Source organism: Quercus suber, unplaced genomic scaffold, assembly GCF_002906115.3.
Source record: "Quercus suber isolate HL8 unplaced genomic scaffold, Cork oak 2.0 scaffold_48, whole genome shotgun sequence".
Lineage (NCBI taxonomy): Eukaryota > Viridiplantae > Streptophyta > Magnoliopsida > Fagales > Fagaceae > Quercus > Quercus suber.
Window position 1 is genome coordinate 1,187,457 of NW_027069513.1, and position 17,992 is coordinate 1,205,448.

A 17,992-nucleotide genomic window follows, 5' to 3' on the forward strand; every position below is an offset into this window, starting at 1 on the left:
GCGACGTGCCATCATTTTATTGGACGAAAAAATACACATGACAAGCATATGTGGCACTTAACGGGAAATATGGACAGATGTGCTATTGATGCAAATGGAGTACAACTTCAAGGGATAAAGCTTTGAAACTTCAGAGTGTAAAATTATAAATTTCCTAAATTTCAAGGGTGTGTTTTGTATTTTAGCCAAAATTTTATTTAGAGTAACACTTTGCTTATATTGACTCTAATGAATTACAAATTTAAAAATATGACTTTGATATACCCATTTGTTATGTTGTGTTGTTAATAGGAATGAATGAATTTAATCACAACCATTATTCTAATACAATTTGGACAATCATTTTTTAGATCACAAATTACGAAAGTAAAATTAGTGCATTACCCTTTCAGATCCTGCAATTCGATAGATAAGGTACATGAGAGAGACAAAAGCTTTAAAATTTCAGCCAAATCCAAGTCTCAAGGACCTTGACATTTAATTATAAAATCTGTGAAGCTGTCTACCATTGCATGAGGAAATTCCAATTCATACTAAATGTGATAGCAAAGAAAAATTATAATTACCATGAGGGACAGATGCAGAAGTTGCTGAATAATCACACACGAGAAGCAATACTGCCACCATTGCTGCCATCAACTTCGCTGGAAAACTGCTCATGATGGAAGGCTAGAAACAATAACTTCTTGAAGCCAGTCAGTTCACCTTTGTTGTGAAAAATTAATACTCTAGACAGTGATGTGTGTTTGGTATAACTTATTTTGGTGAAATGAGAATAAGCTGAGTTTAACTAAGTTGTACCTAAAAAAAAGTACAACTTTAAAAATCCGTACTTCAAGGAAAAAAAAAAAAAAAAAACTGGCCTAATTTATACTGTTACCACTTAGCGACCTGCTTTCACTATGAGAATCTGAAACCAAAGTAGGATAGGCACCAAAACTCTTGCAACTAAGACAAAAAAGAGTCGGCGTAGGAGAAGGTAGGCAACCTAACACTTTGAAACTAAAATGCAAAAAAAGTCGGTGCATCAATAGTATAGCCACCTTAACACTCCATTTAGGATCAATGGAATTTGGACCTAGACATGGCAAAATGGTAGAATTTTGACTCGATGTTTGACCAACCGATTGACCCGTTTAAAAATGACATGTTTTAACCACAACCCGATTAACCCAACCCAACCTGACCCGACCCACACGTTTTGCCACGTCTACCAACGTTAAGTAGATTGAGATTGAGTGTAATTTTATAAAATATTTACTTATTCTTTTTCATTAATATGTTATATACTCCATTATATTTTTCATTCTTTACTTGCCACCTTCATTTTCTCTTCCTACTTTAAACAAATCGAAATTATACCAAGATTAGCTTCTAAAACTAGAACAAGAGTTGCACCAAATTGGGTTACCAAGTGTTTAGTGGTAATTGGTAAGTGATAACGGTATCACCAGTGAAATCTAATCAATTAAGGAACTCAGAAACAATTGACAAATTACATCTATTTAAAAAAAAAAAAAAAAAAAAAAAAAAAACCTTGTTTGAAAAATATGGGTCAACTCGACCTGTCTCGCGATTCAATTGACTTACAACCCGATTGACCCGTTTAAAAATTACCCGTGACCCATTTTAACCCGCAACCCGATTGACTCAACCCAACCCAACTCGTCCGTTTTGCCATGTCTAGTTGGACCCTACTGTTCCTCAATTTGGAAGATGAAATGGTGATGGAATATAATGCTCCCTCATATTAGTATTACCTATATGTTCCCATACACATCCATGAGAATGGAAATCACTTTCTTACCCCTATTTAGTATTGATTAGTAAATAACATCCGATTAATTAATACAAAATTTGACATTTATGTTAATTTAACATGAATGGCTAACATAAAAGATATCGTGTAATCCAATTGTATGATTTTCGAAACATTAATCCTATAAAACGTTATTTAATAGTGGACGTTGACAAAGAGTAACACCAAATATACCTATATGCTGACCCTTAGTGAAAGGGTAGAAACCTAAATAGTAAAATTACATATTTCTTATTTTTTATATTTCTTAAATAATAAAATCCCAAATATATTGGAAGGGGAACACCTCAATCCTTTCGAATCTATTCCAATCCCTCTTAATATATGCATCCTTTGCTTTTAAACATACTGTAAATGCTAACCATGACCTCTTCATCTATTCATAATAATATTGCATGGAAATAAAACATTAAAAGGTGGGGGTTACTGCAATCTGGCAAAAAAATTTGACCTAGCAACTTTGGTACAAATACATTCCTTCTGAATGTGACAATCCATACAGCTGGTGCTCATATACTGAAGTCAAAAACTATTCCTTGGCAACTCAAGAATTTTTTTTCTCTTACAATATGACCAAGAACCAAGTGTGGAATTTTATGCAATCAAATCATCAGGCAAAGATGAGGAACCAGCATTCTTTTTAATTTAAATTTACACTTGGTGTTTGGTACACTAGTGCATAATTACTGAAAAAACTCCACGTAGTCAATCTAAGTACTTAGTTTTCAAGTACATCTCCACAATCAAGCTGCCTGTGTAAACAACAGATTCAAAGACAAGCAAGAGGCATACACTATATGCGAGCAGCCAATCAATGAATCAAATACAAGTTTCCCCAATTCATCCCCAAAAAAATAAAAATAAATAAATAAATAAATAAATAAAATAAAAAAAAAAGGAAGAAGAAGAAGAAGAAGAAGACAAGTTTTCCTCTGAATTTGGTTCCAGATGTCATTAAGTTTTCTGGAACCCCTTTGAAGTCAAACAAAGCAATCAAACCTGGGGACCTCCCAACTGAGCCGAAGCTTAAGCTATGAAAATGAATGATATTTTAGAGGGGGAGAGAAGTGTAATAAATGGAAATAAATACAGCTGGTGCTCATATACTGAAGTCAAAAACTATTCCTTGGCAACTCAAGAATTTTTTTTCTCTTACAATATGACCAAGAACCAAGTGTGGAATTTTATGCAATCAAATCATCAGGCAAAGATGAGGAACCAGCATTCTTTTTAATTTAAATTTACACTTGGTGCTTAATACACTAGTGCATAATTACTGAAAAAACTCCACATAGTCAATCTAAGTACTTAGTTTTCAAGTACATCTCCACAATCAAGCTGCCTGTGTAAACAACAGATTCAAAGACAAGCAAGAGGCATACACTATATGCGAGCAGCCAATCAATGAATCAAATACAAGTTTCCCCAATTCATCCCCAAAAAAATAAAAATAAATAAATAAATAAATAAATAAAATAAAAAAAAAAGGAAGAAGAAGAAGAAGAAGAAGACAAGTTTTCCTCTGAATTTGGTTCCAGATGTCATTAAGTTTTCTGGAACCCCTTTGAAGTCAAACAAAGCAATCAAACCTGGGGACCTCCCAACTGAGCCGAAGCTTAAGCTATGAAAATGAATGATATTTTAGAGGGGGAGAGAAGTGTAATAAATGGAAATATTGAGGGAATAAAGGTTCACATGGGAAGGAAACTGCAGTTATCCAGTATAAGTTGATTGGACTACTATGTTGAAGGGCCTAAGTTGGATGCAACTAGCCAAGATAGAGACGCAAGCACAAAATAGCCCCCACAAAGACATGTTCCAGTGAATCTAGTCTGTAATATGACAAACGATGAATAACAAGGAATGTTCAAATAATGACCATTCCTTGTCATAAATCCATTGCATATGTCGTACAAAACCATCTTCACCTTACAATTTTTCTACCAAGACTCAAGAGACTATTTAATAACATCACACACTTGGATACCAGATTGAAAGGCTTTTGTTCATACACTTAAAAAAGCACCTGAACTTTCAATGAGAAAGATATAACCTGAGATGTTTACATTTCACTTAAGGATGTAAATTTGGAATTTGAAACCAACTTTGCTATAACCACCAAAACAATATTAGTTCAATAGATATGTAGTCACCTCCCAAATGCTGCAATAAGATTTTTTAGACTCAAGTGTTATGCCTCCTTAAAGTCAACATTTAAAAACAAAAACAAAAGGAGAAAGAGAGAAAGAAAAGGCTTGATCTGAATAAATCTGAAAGCTCTAGCAGGCAATTCAGATTTGTTAAAACTGAATTTTAGCATCTTGCATCCCAAAATCCTTAGTCTACTGCGCATAATTGCTATTACAGCCCAATATAATCCCAATGTTTCATACCTCAACTACATGATTAACCTTAATTTCCCTATATTTTCCATTTTCCTATTGACACTTCATCAAAGCAGCTTGCAGTAATTTCTCAGTAAAACAAACTGAACAAGGAAGGTCCATAACTAAGTGCTGGTTTCAAACAGGCATCAACACAAACATAACAAGCGCAAAAAAATTTCATTAACAAAGCCTTCAATAAACAATTCCACAAGTTTGTCTACATAGACAAACACGAACATACCATATTAAACACAAAATTGAGTCCACATATCAACATAACACCTCAATGAACCAGGAAGAGCCTTCTTCCACGCCTCAAGATCCGGCAAATCACCAGTAAGAGCAATCGAGCTATCCTCCTTCCGATTCCCAAGACTCAAAACAAATAAATTTTCGCCAAAAACCCGTCTCATCGCCTTCAAAGATTCCTCCATAACTACCTTCCCATCTCTCCTTTTATCCTCAGCCTCCACACAACTACCCCCAACGTTAACCATCACTCTCCCACCTTTCCTCAAACACTTCTTGAGCACTTCCCAAGTATTTGGATCCTGAAGCTCAGGTATCAAACTACCTTGACTAAACAAATCAACAAAGATCCCCGAAAACCCGTCTCGAACACTAGCTTTCAAAGCATTTCCAATGTAAATAAAAAGCCTATCTGGGTATTGTTTCTCAAGCCTCTCAAGGCCAAAATACTCTCTCCCAACTGCAATCACAGATGGGTCAAGCTCCCAACCATGAATAACCAATTCCGGGTACAACTCAAGGCATAAACGGGCTGCAGAACCCGCTCCAAACCCGAGAATTGCGACGGGTCCTGGTGGTAGTATAGGAGGTAAGGTGGCAAAGACATCAAAGTAAGTGTTTGTGAAAGATTTGAATAGGAAAGAGATGCTGTGAATGTTTCCAGGAGTGTCTAGAAGGAGCAACCTTGAACCAGCAAAAGGGTGGTCGGCTTTTCTGGAAACTTGGAGGACACGAATGTAGTTGTGCCTGGACTTGAATTTTACGAGGATTTTGACGTCTTCAATGGGAATGCCATTGTCTTGGGTTTTGGTGGAAGAAGAAGAAGAGTGGGTTGGTTTGTGTGAGAGCGCTGTTGTGAGGAACGGGTTTTTTGGAGGGGTTGAGATTTGAATTGGGTAGGGGATTAACGGTTGGATTTGGAAATGGTGTGAAGTGAGAGTAACTGAGACTTGGTGGAGTTGTTGGAGTGACATTTGCGCTGTGCACGGAGTCTGTGTGGTCATTTACTATTTATACAGGCGTTCAGAGTATTTGAGAATTGAGACCAACTTCATAAACCCAACATATGACAAGCATAATATATTAATATATATCTCATAATATGTAGGTTGTGGAGTCTTATATGATACGAAAGAAATGATACATATGCTTAACTTTATATTGAGTATGAGTCTAGTTTGAACTCATCACCAAATTAGACTATACATGCATATGCCTAATTCAACTTTAGTTCTTTTTTTTTTTATTGAACAAATTCGGACTTAATTATGAGTTATTTTTTATTCATTTATTATGTTAAACTATACATTCAAGTTTAGTTTATTTTGTTATTGAACAAATTCAGACTTAACTATGAGTTATTTAATTAATTTATTCTTTGTCCATGAAAAGTGTACAACATGACCAAAAAAATTTACCCCTTTTATAAATTTAAACTTATAGTAATTAAATTATAGTTGAGATTATATTATAAGAGTTTAATTAGGTAGAATAATTTTTTTTTATCAACTCATAAAAAATAAGATTTAGCAACCTTGTTACTTAAAAGAATCATAACTAAGTAGAGTCCCTTTCCTTTCTTTTTGCCAAACGTAGTATTGGTGCAGACTGTAGAGGGCATGAATGGTTGTGCTCCAAACAGACTAAGCATGAGGGCAACTTGCACGTTAGAGCATTAACTATTGAACCAGATTATTGTGATTCCTCTAATGTAAAATTTAATATTTGGTTTATGTCAGAAAGAAATTTTTTGATCTCAAGAAAGACTAAGAATGCGTTTGGATACTGTTTATGGGACATGAACAGTGCAAGAAACGCTGGTCCAAAAAAAAAAAAAAATGCAAACATGAAACGCGTGAAACGCCAACCCAAAAGATCACTAAGCATTAAAATCTATTTTGATACCAAGAGAGGCTAAGCATTAAAATAGAAGCAAGTAACCCACACAACCTTAGTGCGATGATCACTCCATAAGTATAAATACTTGTGGAGTGTGGAGAGTAAAGGCCAGAGTTCAAGTCTCCAAGAGAGAGACTTACATACATATACACTTAAATTAAGTTAGAGAAAAATTTCTATCTTATAATAATAAAAAATAATAATAATAATAATAATAATAATAATAATAAATAAAAAAAGGAGTAGCACTGCCAATTTCTTTCATTCTTACTTTCTCAGAAGCAATGGAAAAATATTGTATAATTATTAAGCAACTGGAAATGGATGGTGCATCTACCATAATCATAAATAAAATAACCAGCTTTAGTATGATTAATGAAATGTAATTCAATAAATGGAACAAGCAGTCTAGATAACATTTATGCACATAACAGGAGTCCTGGACAAAGTAACCTATTTAAAACAAAAATTGACTTGAGGTATCCCCAAGAAGAATGTCACTATGGACAAAGTACTCAAATACTGTGTACTCAACCTAACTCTGATTCTGATACATTCTAATATCAAAAATAAAATATTTTTGCTTAAAGTACAAGAAGAAACGGGAGGGAGGGATCAGCATGACAGTAAAGCGGCTATTCTAATGCTTCATGTCCAAATAAGACGTATAGAAGCAAAGCAGCAGTTAATCCATGTCAAGACCAATACGACAGTGAAGTGCCTATTCTAATGCTTCATGGCCAAAGAAGACATATAGAAGCTAAGAAATTAAGCCATGTCAAGACGGTGGATGCTCTTCGATTTTATCTTCATCCATTCTTTTATCTTCTTCCATTTCATCAACTACATCCCTGCAAACATAATCACATAAATACGCTCAGATGAAAACACAATAACAGTCAAAAAAGCCACCAAACAACATATAAAGACAATTCTATACACAGACACAAAAACCCTTGGAATCTTCAACACTTCTTTCCAATTTATGATCCAAATTCCAATTTTTTTTACTAGAGACAACAGGGTTAAGGAAAGATAGGTTACATGTCCCCTCTCTCTCTCTCTCTCTCTCTCTTCCAAAGCCTTAACCCACATTACCCACCAGGCGTACCTCCCAAACCAACCCTCAAGCTGATCACACAACTCTCCTTCAGAATTGTAAATTTATATACAGCCTGTTTGTACCTTAAGAAGTAACACTACCCTTCCCCACCCCCCAACCCCCAAAAAAAAATAACACTAATCTGCATTGCAAGAGAGAGAGAGAGAGAGATGTTGCACAGAAACAGCTTCTTTCCACTCTAGTTGGGGTTTGAAAAGGTCGTACTAAATGTTGATATAAAAAATTAACATGAGGTTTGAACTTCATTGTGCCTGACCGGAGGAAAGGAAATTGAAGCTTTAAATAAACTAATGCAGACATTTTAGTTAAAGAAATATAATGTGAACACAGCCACATGCACGCACACATATAGACAAAAACACAAAGTAACAAACACATATAACTTGGTAATAATATAGCTGATAGCAAGTTTTTTTACAGATTTAAAACATAGCTTGCATTGAATATTGGACTAAAGCCTTACCCAATTATTTACGGCCTTATGGGTCCTAACAGATGCCCATTTGACTTATAGGCCAGATAGCTTAGAACCAAGATTAAATTAGTGCCCATAAATGGCTATCATGGATAATAACAGGGAAAAGGATTACATTGAAAGTAGTATAAATTAAGGTTCCCCATAAAATTATTCACAAATTCCAACGAGTAAGGGATATGTTTAGTTTCTACCCAGGAAATTTTGTACAAAGGTAACTACAAGAACCCTTTCACAAGTACAACATTAGAGATGTGACAATTCCAGGATGGAATAGATAACGTAACTAAATGGACCACACTGACATTGTGTTCCAAACAGGGACATAATATTATGATGAGAAATGAAGCTTTACCTCATGTCAGAAGTATGTCGAGGCTTCAAATCTTCATCAGGATCAGAGTCATAATCATCACCATTCCATATTCGCTGTTTTGGCCTTCGTTCCATGCTCTCTTCAGCCTACATCCAACCAATCCTCCAGTAAGATAGGCATAGCAAAGATGTTATTCAGAAAAGTATAATTGAGAAACTTGCTACAGATTACCAACCTCTTCTGGAACTTCTGTGATGGGTGGCGTTGTCTGAAAAGGTACACTAGGTGCATGTGGCAATCTGGAAAGTTGCTCTAGCAGTGTATTCCTGGAAAATTGAACCAAACTATTTTTCAGGAAAAAAGGTATACGAAAGGAGAACATAGCTAACCAATAAAGACACAGACATATTGAAATAAGCAATAAATACTGAGCAATGGACAACACTACAAGAGATGCACTATCAGACACAGAAAAACACATGCGCACATTTAAAAACACTATCACAGAGAGAAATTATTTGAAATAGAAGTATAACTTTGAATTAATTGGTGTCACCACTCAAAAAGATAGTTTAAAATTTTAAATTAAATTCATGGATTTAATCATTAACACCAGCAACAATCATTAGTACCAACTATAATAGCAAATAAGAAAGTAATAGACTTATGGGCAGGGCATTCCCTACTCCTTCCCCTTGGGACTGCACACATGGAGAGAGGGGGGGGCGGCAAGACTTAATGTACCTTATTTTCTCCATATCTTTGGGTGAGTTTAGGTTCTCCATGTTGCTTGGATCAACGTGAAGAGTATAATCTGGCCCAAAATATTCATAATATTCATTGTAAGGCAATTTATTATCAGGCTCTACCCCAACTGCAACCGCTGTCTGTGACAAAGAAACATATTAACTAGTTAAAATCATATCTAATCATCACCTACAAAAGTTGAAAGGGAGTTTTCTGAAAAAAAGATCGAGAGACTGAGAAAGGAAATGGAGAGGAATACCTCATAGCACCAGCAACGAGCAACATTGCGGATAGTATACCCTCCCCCACCCAAGACCATCAGAGGTACGTTGAAAGATCTAAGAAAACGAAGGCAGTCTGCATGGCCCTTTACGGACAAGTTGAAGCACCCCAACCGGTCACCAGCCAATGAATCTGCTCCGCATTGAAGAACAACTGCATCTGGCTGATATACCTCCATGACTTTTTGAATGAGGGGACGAAACAGACCACGGAAACTCTCGTCGTCCATTCCATCATTTAAAGGGACATTCAGGGCATAATTCTTCCCAGTCCCCCACCCTGTGTCCTTAATGTGCCCCGTACCTGGAAAGAAATCTCCAAATTTATGAAATGACACGGTCATGACTCTGTCAGTGGTGTAAAATGCCTCTTCAACACCATCACCATGGTGGACATCAATATCTACATAAAGTACACGCTGCCCAGTAACAAAAAGTAAAGTGTTCAGAAAAATATTTAGTAATTTGCAATATTTCGCTGTTCTAGAATACTAAACAGTGAATAGAACAAAGCTTCAATTAAAGACAGCATTTCATACAGAAGATATTGTGCACAGTTTTAAACTGGTGCGATCACACAATCCAAGGAGACATCAAATATAATAGGCTAAATTACAAATAACACCCTCTAATTTACACTCGCTTGCAATTCGATTGATGGTTTTAATAATTGCTTAATGAAAATGGGTGTTTTGAAAAAGCTGAGAGCGTTCAGTAAAAGCAGCTAAAAAGTCGGTTTAAGTAATCTGAGTGTTTGGTGAGCACCTTCCAAAACTGTTTTTGACAAGCAAATTACCAAAAAGGAAAATAATATCATATAATGGGTTCTTTTAAACTTGTTATCATTTCCCTTAATATAAATAATAAGTTTTATTTATTATTACTATTTAGGGTTCAATGATAACAAAGAACAAATATTCTCTGTCTTTCTCATCAGAGAAGAGGTTAAAATGGAGAGTTAACAAAAAAAAGTGAGGGTACTTTAGAAATAACAGCCGAAAAACCCCAATAGTAATATTAAAAGTTGTTGTGGCAAATAAGTGTGGTTTTGAAATGCAGCTCCTAGGGTCCATTACACAAACACACCTATTTCCCCAATAATCATATTTCAAAAAAAATTATTAAACGCACAAAATTGCATATCAATAACATTAATGTGTTTTTCGGCCAAAAGCTTAACCAAACAATCACTCGATCCTTTAAATATCCTTTTTTTTCCATTTCAGTGCATTAAATTTATTATGTTTTCAATCATTCCACCTAGTTCCATACAAATCTCACTGGTAGTTTTGTTATTTATCAAAAAAAAAAAAAACCTCACTGGTATTTTTAGTTTTTTAACTCTTGTAAATGACATCGTTTTGGTGGACTTAGTGTGAGTAGTGCAGATTGGACAAAAGGACTACATTGGAAACAAAAGGAAAGTAATAGCCTATATAATATAATGAAATAAAGTTAGTTCCTACACATCATATTTACACAAAGTGACTCAATAAGAGCATACACATTATACTCACTATATGCACATTGCATATTAAGTATACTTTACTTGAAACTCTTATAACTAAATATCCAAGAAATTTAAATACTATTACAATTAATCCTCTACCATTATTTTTAGCATCCCCCTTTTTAACAAGTACATTTTGGCCCAATGAAAGTGTGGAATGCTTCAGCCATGTAATCCTAGGTGATTTATTTTTCTAATTTTTACTAATTATTTTATTATTCAAACATATAGTTGCATTGATAAACATACGACAAGTAATATTATCGTTTTCAAGGACAATTATATTCAATATATTTAATTTGGGAACCTAATGTAATGCACCCAAGAAATTGTCCCCAAGTTTTATCTTTCAACAATATTACTAAAATCTTTTCTTATTTAAATATCAACTCTAATTATTCAGCCAAAAAAGAATTTTAATTTTAATTTTTTTTTTGGGTATAATATAGAAAACATTTCTAAAGAAGGCTCCTTTGGACTTGTCTCTAGCTAGTAATACTGCAACTAACCCACACTAATGCACTATGCAGTTTATGCTAGTGAAAAAAAAAGAAACTATAATTTTGTTAACACATGCAACATAATGCCAGTGATATATAATAAAAGTGGGTCTTACACACTCTAATCATCCACTATAATACTTCGATTAGATAAAAATTTGTTCTTGCAATATATAGTTCCACCAGATAACTTAAAATGTACATTTTTTTTTTTTCCAACAATGCTACATGCACACAAATTTTACAACTTTTTTATACAAATTATGATTAGTGCGACATCACTTTCACACTAAACCACAATTAACATCATTTTTATGAGTAATGTTACAGCCACAAACAATTTTACAACATTTTTTCAAACTGTTGTTGTGGCCAATTCTTACTATCCAGCCCTAGCTAGTAAAACTGCAACTAACCCGCCCTAACGCGCTATGCAGTTTATGCTAGGAAAAAAAAACTATAACTTTGTTAACACATGCAACATAATGCTAGTGAAAAATAATAAAAGTGGGTCTTACACACTCTATCATCCACTATTATACCTTAATTAGATAAAAATTTGTTCTTGCAATATATAGTTCCACCACATAACTTAAAAAGTACATTTTTTTTCCAACAACGCTAGATGCACACAAATTTCACAACTTTTTCATACAAATTGTGATCAGTAAGACATCACTTTCACACTAAACCACCATTAACATCATTTTTACACAAACAATTTTACAACATTTTTACAAACTATTATTGTGGCCAATTCTTACTATCCAGCCCTAGCTGGTAAAACTGCAACTAACCCGACCTAACGCGCTATGCAGTTTAAGCTAGGTAAAAAAAAACTATAATTTTGTTAACACATGCAACATAATGCTAGTGAAAAATAATAAAAGTGGGTCTTACACACTATGATCAATCATCCACTATAATACTTTAATGAGATTAAAATTTGTTCTTGCAATACCTAATTCCACCACATAACTTAAAAAGTCTTTCTTTTTTTTTTTTCCAAAAATGTTAAATGCACACAAATTTCACAACTTTTTCATACCAAAACATCTTCCATCATTTTTATTATACATCAATCACGTAAACAAACAGTCATAAAAAAGTTTGTGAAATTTGTTGTGCACATACAATAGTTAATAAGCATTATGTGTATATATATATATATATATTTTTTTTTTTTTACCCCCCCCCCCCCCCCTTTTTAAGAAGTACATTTTGGCCTAATGAAAGTGTGGAATGCTTCAGCCATGTAATCCTAGGTGATTTATTTTTCTAATTTTTACTAATTATTTTATTATTCAAACATATAGTTGCATTGATAAACATACGACAAGTAATATTATCGTTTTCAAGGACAATTATATTCAATATATTTAATTTGGGAACCTAATGTAATGCACCCAAGAAATTGTCCCCAAGTTTTATCTTTCAACGATATTACTAAAATCTTTTCTTATTTAAATATCATCTCTAATTATTCAGCCAAAAAAAAATTTAATTTTAATTTTTTTTTTTTTTTTTGGGTATAGTATAGAAAACATTTCTAAAGAAGGCTCCTTTGGACTTGTCTCTAGCTAGTAATACTGCAACTAACCCACCCTAATGCACTATGCAGTTTATGCTAGTGAAAAAAAAAAAAAAAACTATAATTTTGTTAACACATGCAACGTAATGCCAGTGAAATATAATAAAAGTGGGTCTTACACACTCTAATCATCCACTATAATACTTCAATTAGATAAAAATTTGTTCTTGCAATATATAGTTCCACCAGATAACTTAAAATGTACATTTTTTTTTTTCCAACAATGCTACATGCACACAAATTTTACAACTTTTTTATACAAATTATGATCAGTGCGACATCACTTTCACACTAAACCACAATTAACATCATTTTTATGAGTAATGTTATAGCCACAGACAATTTTACAACATTTTTTCAAACTGTTGTTGTGGCCAATTCTTACTATCCAGTCCTAGCTAGTAAAACTGCAACTAACCCGCCCTAACGCGCTATGCAGTTTATGCTAGGAAAAAAAAAAACTATAACTTTGTTAACACATGCAACATAATGCTAGTGAAAAATAATAAAAGTGGGTCTTACACACTCTATCATCCACTATTATACTTTAATTAGATAAAAATTTGTTCTTGCAATATATAGTTCCACCACATAACTTAAAAAGTACATTTTTTTCCAACAATGCTAGATGCACACAAATTTCACAACCTTTTCATACAAATTGTGATAAGAACGACATCACTTTCACACTAAACCACCATTAACATCATTTTGATGAGTAATGCTACAACCACAAACAATTTTACAACATTTTTACAAACTATTATTGTAGCCAATTCTTACTATCCAGCCCTAGCTGGTAAAACTGCAACTAACCCGACCTAACGCGCTATGCAGTTTAAGCTAGGTAAAAAAAAAACTATAATTTTGTTAACACATGCAACATAATGCTAGTGAAAACTAATAAAAGTGGGTCTTACACACTATGATCAATCATCCACTATAACACTTTAATGAGATTAAAATTTGTTCTTGCAATACCTACTTCCACCACATAACTTAAAAAGTCTTTCTTTTTTTTTTTTCCAAAAATGTTAAATGCACACAAATTTCACAACTTTTTCATACCAAAACATCTTCCATCATTTTTATTATACTTCAATCACATAAACAAACAGTCATAAAAAAGTTTGTGAAATTTGTTGTGCACATACAATAGTTAATAAGCATTATGTGTATATATATATATATATATATTTTTTTTTTTTTTTAAAGGAGAGTAAAAAGACGAAAATACCCTGTGAACTTTGAGGAGCTCAAGAATGCCAAGCACGATATCATTGACGTAGCAGAACCCAGAAGCCTCAGACTTCTTCGCATGGTGGAGCCCACCGGCCCAGTTGAGAGCGATATCGGCGTCGCCGCGGTTGAGCTTGACGGCGGCGCCGATGGACCCGCCGGCGGAGGACTGGCAGAATCCGAACAAGCCGTCGAACACGGGGCAGTCCTCGCCGACGTTAAACCTCTTGAGATGGCGAGAGAAGGAGTGGTCGGAGAGCGTCTCGGGGGTGACGGAGGCGAGGAATTCGACGTAGTCGTCGGAGTGGAAGCGGCGGATGTCGGAGGGGTTGGCCGGAAAGGGGCGGTTGATCTCCATGCGGCGGTGGAGGGAGTAGTGGACGATCAAGTTGTGGGCCATGCGGATCCGGTGGGGTTTCATTGGGTGGCCTTGGCCGTAGTAGTATCGCCGATGCTCGGCTCGTAGAAGTAGCTCACGCGCCGCTTCTTCGCGTCGGGTCCCGATGGGAGCGACACGCCTCCCAGGCTTTCTTCCATTACCGAAAACCCAAATCGCTCGCTGTTTCTCTCTTTTCTTCAAGTCGCGGAGTTGGGATGTGAAATTTGGTAGTACAGAGCAGTGTCTCGCGTGGAAAAGTGACTGTATTTATATAAAGATATATAGATTGGGCTGAATAATCTATGGGCTAATTGGGAGGATTAGCCCAAGGTTTCTGACTGAAAAGCGATAATGCTCAGGACAAACTATTATTTTGGTCTATGGATTATGGGTTTTTTTTTTTTTTTTTTTTTTTGGGCCAACTAGCATAATTTTAGGAAATATTTTAAGGAAAAAAAAAAAAGGCATTGAGTCAAAGTTATTATTTAGTTATGCAGCATTTTCTTTTACTCAGTTTTGTCAAACTGAGTTTACCAAACTCGAATTCTACTTAGAACTTAAATTTGACAAAATTGAATTAAAACAAATGTTACATAACTAAATAACTTTGACTCAATATTTTTTTTAATATTTCCTAAAATTATGCTACTTGGCCAAAAAAAAAATCATAATTCATAAGCCAAAATAATAGTTTGGCCTAAACATTACCACTTTTCAGTCATAAATCTTGATCATGGCATAAACCTTGGGCTATAGATATAGATTGGGCTGAATAATCTATGTGGGCTAATTGGAAAGGTTTAGCCCAAGGTTTATGACTGAAGCGTGATAATGCTTACAGCCCAAAGTATTATTGTGGTCTATTGATTTTTTTTTTTTTTTTCCAGTTTTTATTTAACCAATTGAACCAGCTGATCCGATGCTTGTATCTAATTTTTTTGGCTAGCTTTTATCTCTTAGCTTTTATGTAAGTATTTTTAAAATTTTACTTTTTTCATATTTTTAAAAGTATAAATATATTTTAATAAACTTTTAGCAAAAAGTTAAATAAGTTGATATCAAACACACTTGCATGTCATGAAGAGATATTCCAAAATTTTTGCTAGATTATTCATTATTTGCTCATTAAATATCTTAGAAATCTTTTAAATTGGAGAAGTGCCACGTTCATGACATTTTCATAATACTTTCACAACAAATCATGTAGTAATTTATTATCGGTTCTAATTTGAATCTACTACTGAAATTACTTTTTAACCCACTAGTAATTCGTTAATAACAACCTGCCACATATAATTTGTTATTAAAATGTTGTGGACATAAAATTTTTCTTTAAATTGATAGTATAGTGAATGGAATTTGATCCCTTAGGATTTACAGCATGCTCTTCAATTCCATTAAGCCAACCACCAAAGTGTATCCAAAAGGATGAACAATTTCATCTTTAAATTATTGATTGTATTAATTTAGTTCTTAGAGTTTTTTGAAAACAGTTTAATATTACTTTTGACGTCAAAGTTCTCTATTGAAATCGTACAAATTATTTTACGTGTTAAACTCACTTGATTTGTAAAGCAATTTTACAGAGTAAAATGAGTTTTTTTTAAAGGTGCTGCATTGATAAAATTTAACCATTTTCAAAATTATAGATATTAAATTGATGCTGTAGGATTCAAATTCTTTACGTAAACTCAAAGACAATCAATTTGTAGAGTATGGGTCGAAGAACTAGAATTAGTAAGGGATTAATAACAATGGATCATAACCATTTCAACAGTGCATTGATCAGTTTGTATACATGGATAGTTTGAAACCCTCTCTTGTTTTTCTTCTCTCCCTTTTCCCTCCTTCTTTTTCCGGGGGTCTAATTGACAGGTGCTCCCCTCTATTATATAGTCACTCCTACCCTCATCTCCATCGTCCACGTGTTCCCCATCCATGAACTTGCTCAAGTACCTGTCACGTCAGGCAGCTTCTTTTCATCTCTGTGTGAGTGGCAGTAGGTTGGGGTGCACTGTTCAGAGGTCTTCTTCACATAAATGCGGCCAGAAAAGCTGTTGCAATGCATTGAATACGGTGGCAGCAGCCTTTCCCTCAGATATTTCCCCATCCTTATCGTTCCTGAATATGCTTTGAGCTTATCTTGATCAGGTGGAGTCCTCGGACAGTCATTCGGGCTTTTCCCCTACTCAATTAGTCTCTGATATCATATCAGAGCAAAACATCTTCCTCGGACAGGAGATGTCCTCCTCGAACTGGAGATATCCTCCTCGGACAGCGATGATCCTTCATCAAGAAGATTTCACTCCTAGCTGGGCCTTGTCTTTTCCGCATCCCTCTTTTCGGATGTGAAACAGTCCTCTCGTGGGCATTCGGCCCATTAACTTGGGCCTGGCCTCCTTTTCCCCCACAAATGCTATCGATACTTTTTTTTTTTTTTGGAGAAAGGATGCCATCAATACTTTAGTAAATAGTTTAAATATTTAGTTTTTTTTTATCATTTAAAAAAAAAAAACGCTACAAATTCTCAACATTGAATTTATATATATCACTTTCTCAAAAAAAAAATTATATTTATAAAATAAATAATTAATATACATAAGTATCTTTCACAAAACTTTTCCACTAATTAAATACTAGTTATCTAATTATATTATTGAGAATGGAATGGGCCAAGGCTAAATAGAGGACAATGGCCTTACATATAGTACCATTTTTGCTGGCCCAAGTGAGCAAGTGGTCAACAACTTTGCCACCAGGCTTATAATGAGCAGGAAGCCTCAGAAAGGGAGAAAAAAGAGCACTCGAGTCCAGGCCCGTACGGATTACTTAAAGTCCTATTGGTTTTCTTAAAGTCCTATTGATCATTAAGATTTGTTATATTATTGCTGCCTATCAGCCCATAGCCCAAATAGAGCCCCATGAAATAAACAGCTAGAGATATCGAATGTTTGGGCTTAAGCGCCATGATTCAGGATTGAGTGTGCCCAATGATTGGTTCTCAAAGAAGAAGAAGAAGGAAAAAAAAAGTGTGTCCAATGATTATGTGTGTCATATCATGAATCTGCTGTGCTATGTTTTTGTTTGTTTGTTTTCCCCCATTCAATATATCACAAACCTGTTAAATTGGTCTATAAAGGATAAACTAAGACCAATGGTTGAAATAACATGTTTTTATTAGTGTACACTAAAAATGATTTCAGTGATAGTTTCATTTGAAAGTGATGTTACACACCATGTCAATCAATTATTGTATTTGTTGCATTGTTAAAATAAAATGTTCAAACCTATGTCACTGTTCACCTAATGTCACTGTTCACCTAGTTGCTAAGAATCCGTGACATTCAACGCACGCACACGCACTTATTAAGCACCATTTGGTATAACTTTTATATGGTTTTTAATATTCATCATGCTCTTCAAATATTAAGATGATTGAATAAACTTTATATGTAAGTTATTTAAATGTTCAAACCC

General features: G+C 34.4%; 2 protein-coding genes across 2 annotated transcripts; both read right to left on the reverse strand.

Moving 5' to 3' along the window:
* Positions 1-4,364: 4,364 nt before the first annotated feature.
* LOC136066822 (uncharacterized) lies at positions 4,365-5,535 on the reverse strand. The gene has a single exon (XM_065771731.1). The coding sequence runs from the start codon at positions 5,457-5,459 to the stop codon at positions 4,452-4,454; it is 1,008 nt and encodes a 335-aa protein (XP_065627803.1). The 5' UTR covers positions 5,460-5,535; the 3' UTR covers positions 4,365-4,451.
* Positions 5,536-6,740: 1,205 nt separating this feature from the next.
* LOC112035676 (histone deacetylase 6) lies at positions 6,741-14,771 on the reverse strand. Its single transcript, XM_024068506.2, is given in 7 exon segments — positions 6,741-7,205; positions 8,308-8,414; positions 8,504-8,594; positions 9,013-9,155; positions 9,275-9,715; positions 14,135-14,580; positions 14,583-14,771. Coding segments are annotated over 7 exon segments (1,392 nt in total). The 5' UTR covers positions 14,674-14,771; the 3' UTR covers positions 6,741-7,132.
* Positions 14,772-17,992: the final 3,221 nt, after the last annotated feature.

What these genes read in the sequence shown, in the direction of transcription:
- LOC136066822 (XM_065771731.1), bottom strand. Translation starts at nt 5,459, where the DNA reads ATGACCACACAGACTCCGTGCACAGCGCAAATGTCACTCCAACAACTC.